General features: G+C 44.5%; 1 protein-coding gene across 1 annotated transcript in view; it reads left to right on the forward strand.

Moving 5' to 3' along the window:
• Window positions 1-1,430, forward strand: part of LOC101862933 (dynein beta chain, flagellar outer arm) — a gene marked incomplete at its 5' end in the record, with an annotated part of 108,331 nt that overhangs the window by 27,590 nt on the left and 79,311 nt on the right. The window contains 1 exon segment of the mRNA XM_013080521.2: window positions 810-927. Within this exon segment, the coding sequence (XP_012935975.2) occupies window positions 810-927 (118 nt within the window).

Consider the following 1,430-nt stretch of genomic DNA (forward strand, 5'->3'; position numbering starts at 1 on the left):
GTTGTTTCTACCTTTTGTGGGTGATTGGAGGGTGTCATTGGTATGTCTTAGTTTTTTTTCTCTTTCCTTCTGAAAGGGCCATACAACTCTTGCTAAAACTAAACCAAACTGAAATTTTCCATCAGTTGTTTTAGTCTGTTGTCGGTTGTCAGAGGATGTCAGTTGTAGGCTTGACTTCTTCTTTGTCCCCTTGTTGTTTCTGTTTGTTGTGGGTGGTTGGAGGGTATCTTTGGTACGTCCTATTTTTTTGGCTCTTTCCTTCTGTTGTGTCTCATACATGTGGTTGGAGGGTGTAACTCCTACTTAATTTTCTTTTTCCATCTGAATTTGTGTTGCAAGTGCTGTAAACTAAAACTGAACTGAACTAAAACTTCCCGTCTGTTGTTTCTGTCTGTTATGAGTGGTTGAAAGGTGTCATGGTACTTCCTTTTTTTCTCTCATTCCCTCTGAAATTGTGCAGCTGTGCAACTCTTACTAAAACTAAACTAAACTAAAACTTTCCATCCTTTGTTCCTGTCTGTTGAGGGCGATTAGAGGGTGTCATTGGTACCTCCTACTTTTTCTCTTTCATTCTGAAACTGTGTTGGAAATGCCATAAAACTCTCATCGAGACTGAACTTTAACTAAAACTTTCCCTCTGTTGTTTCTGTTTGTTGCGATTGGTTGGAGGGTGTTATTGGTTTGTCCTGCTTTTTTACTCTTTCCACCTGTAGTTTCTATATCATGTTGTGCATCCGTCCCTCTGCCTCACCCTGCCTCCTCCCTCCTCCCATGCTTCATACCTTCCTTCTTTCCTGTATTCCCCCAAGGTCGTGGACACTGGATCACGTGACTGAGATTGTCCACCTGGCGACCCGTGTACAGATGACTGGACAGATTACAGAAGCTCTCGAGCAGTTTGCTAACGGGGACAGAGATTCTCTGCTGGTGAGTGGAACACATCTCTGTCATATCCATTCCCGTTCTTATCCATCCATCTGTCTGTCCAACCATTCATCCATCTATCAATCCATCCAACCTTCCTTACTTCCATCCATCCATCCATCCACCATCCGTCCACCCATTCATCAACCTGTCCATCCAACCATCCATCCATCCACCATCCATCCACCATCCATCCACCATCCATACACCATCCATCCACCATCCATCCACCATCCATCAACATGTTCATCCATTCATCTGTCTATTCGTCCGTTCTTCCTCTAGTCCATTCATCCATGTTTCCATTCACCCATTCAGCAATTCCTCCTGCTGTTAATCTACCTGCCTGTCCTTGCATCCATTCATTTGTCTAAACCTCCACCCACCCATCCATTCACCTTCCCAACCCCACTCTCTCTCTCACTCTTTCTCTCTCTCTCTCTCTCTCTCTCTCTCTCTCTCTCTCTCACACACACACGAGCAGACACACACACACACACACACAC

The sequence above is a fragment of the Aplysia californica genome, unplaced genomic scaffold (genome assembly GCF_000002075.1).
Source record: "Aplysia californica isolate F4 #8 unplaced genomic scaffold, AplCal3.0 scaffold00090, whole genome shotgun sequence".
Lineage (NCBI taxonomy): Eukaryota > Metazoa > Mollusca > Gastropoda > Aplysiida > Aplysiidae > Aplysia > Aplysia californica.